At 64.5% G+C, this 1,953-nt stretch overlaps 1 protein-coding gene across 1 annotated transcript in view; it reads left to right on the forward strand.

Annotated features, from left to right (window-relative positions):
* Window positions 1–379: 379 nt before the first annotated feature.
* Window positions 380–1,953, forward strand: part of LOC104514356 (NEDD4-like E3 ubiquitin-protein ligase WWP2) — a gene marked incomplete at its 3' end in the record, with an annotated part of 26,235 nt that continues 24,661 nt past the window's right edge. Inside the window, exons 1-3 of the mRNA XM_010158017.1 lie at window positions 380–449; window positions 1,085–1,232; window positions 1,527–1,639. Coding sequence (XP_010156319.1) covers window positions 380–449; window positions 1,085–1,232; window positions 1,527–1,639 — 331 coding nt within the window. The remainder of the gene's footprint in view (window positions 450–1,084; window positions 1,233–1,526; window positions 1,640–1,953) is intronic.

Genomic DNA, 1,953 nt, shown 5'->3' on the forward strand with positions numbered 1-1,953 from the left:
CTTTGGAAACTGCTTCTCCTCGTGCCTTGGGTCAGGGTGAGCTGCAGCCACCCAGACGGGGTGTGCAGAGGGCTAAGCGTTGGCTCCCCAGCTGGACTCAGTTCTTCAGGCCATGGTGGTGCGGTGGAAGGGGAGTTCTCTCCCTAGGGTGCTGCGTTGCTGTTGCCTGCGGTGCGGGGCTGGTTTATGAGGGCGAATCTATGCTTCCCAGGCGTGATCCTGTCCATTGCTGAGTCTTGCAGCCATGTGGGACTCCTGCAGTAACGTTTGGGCCCGGAGGGGCAGACTGAGGACCCCAGTGCAGCCCTGGCTCCCTCTGCACGGTGGGAGCGGTGCTGAGGTGTCTCCTCTCTCTCTGCTTCCAGCCAGGGGTGATGCCATGGCCGCTGCGAGCTCCAGCAGGGCCAGGGCTGGGCCGCCCTGCGAGAAGTCCCAGCTCTCCGTGAAAGGTGGGTCCCCCGTGGCAGGGAATGTGGACTTTGGGTGCATCTGGGCTGGGAGACCTTCTGGGGTGAGGTGGAGCAGGGGCTGCGGAAGGCCAGCACTGTTCTGCATCCCACGGGCGCCCAGGGAAGCAGAGCATCCTTTGGCTGGGCTCCACCCCCTCCTCTCCCCGGCTGCTGTTGGGACGTGGCTCCGTGGCCCTGCCAGGGACACGTCAGTGCTCCTGTGGCCGCGAGATGGCTCCCGATGCCTGGAGCTGCGTCCCAGGCTCTGCCCCACAGCCCCTGCGCAGGGCACCGCTGCCTGGGGGGCTGCTGAGCCTGGCCAGGTGGGTGCTTATGCCCAGCTGCTCTGGCAGAGCCCCCTTGTCCCCACCTTGCCCCCAAGCCCTGGGGTAGGGCGGTGTCTGTGGGGACTGTGACACTCCTGCAGCTTTTGGGTGTGGGGCCATGGCATGGGTGAACGCTGGATACGACATGGATACGGCCATCGCTGCCATCAGAGTCGCTCCTTGTTCCCCCACTCCCAAAAGCAGTTTGACTTTATGGGGAGCTGTGGCCCCCTGAGCTGACAGGGATAGGTGTTTGGGACAGGGTCTCCCCTGTAGCTGCCTGACCCTCTGCCTGTCCCCCCTGCCCAGTCGGGTCCGTGAAGCCCAAGGTACACAGCCGCCCGTCGCGGATGAACTGCTACGTGGAGGTGGCGGGCGATGGGCTGCCCAGCGAGACCAAGAAGACGGGGAAGCAGATGGGGAGCTCTGAGCTGCTGTGGAATGAGATCCTCATCCTGTAAGTCTCCATGACTCCCCGGTGTGGGGCTGGTGCTGGTCCTGTGCGCCCCAGTTCACCCCACTGTGCCATCAGCTGTGGCTGCTCAGATGTCGGAGATATTTGTCCCCCGATGAGGACGCTGCCAGTGACAGCCAGGCTGGGAGGGCAGTGAGAAGGGGGGGATCTCCCATCACCCCATGGCTATGCCCGCCTCCCTCTGCACCCTGGCTTTGGCAAGCTTGGTGCTTCCTGCTCCCCAGGCATGGAGCAGGAATAAGGCCATGGTGATGGCCCCCTTCTTTGTCTCTGCAGGAACGTGACGGCACAGAGCCACTTGGATCTGAAGGTGTGGAGCTGCCATAGAAATGACCTGCGGGGCACGGCCTCCGTCAGCCTCGGCAACCTGCTGAAGAGTGGCGGGAAGCGTACGTACAAAACGGGTCCCACCGGGATCCCTCAGCCCGGCTGGGACCCCGCGCTCCGCAGGGTCCTGCTGCCTCACCTGCCCCGTAGGCGTGCAGCGGGGAGGAGGGACGGTGGCCCTAGCCGGTCCCATGCAGACCCCTGCCCTGGGAGGGGACAAGGTGCTGTTGTGTGCTCAGGGCTGCGTGTCAGGGCCGGGGAGCCGGGGCGTGACGGAAGCTGTACCTCTGTTAGCCAGGGTGCCGCAGCCTAAGTGGAAACACAAACCCCTCTGCTATTTGCTGCCGTTTGTGGTCACCAGAGCGTGGCTCGTGAC

This window comes from Eurypyga helias, unplaced genomic scaffold (assembly GCF_000690775.1).
Source record: "Eurypyga helias isolate BGI_N326 unplaced genomic scaffold, ASM69077v1 scaffold23370, whole genome shotgun sequence".
In the NCBI taxonomy this organism is placed as follows: Eukaryota; Metazoa; Chordata; class Aves; order Eurypygiformes; family Eurypygidae; genus Eurypyga; species Eurypyga helias.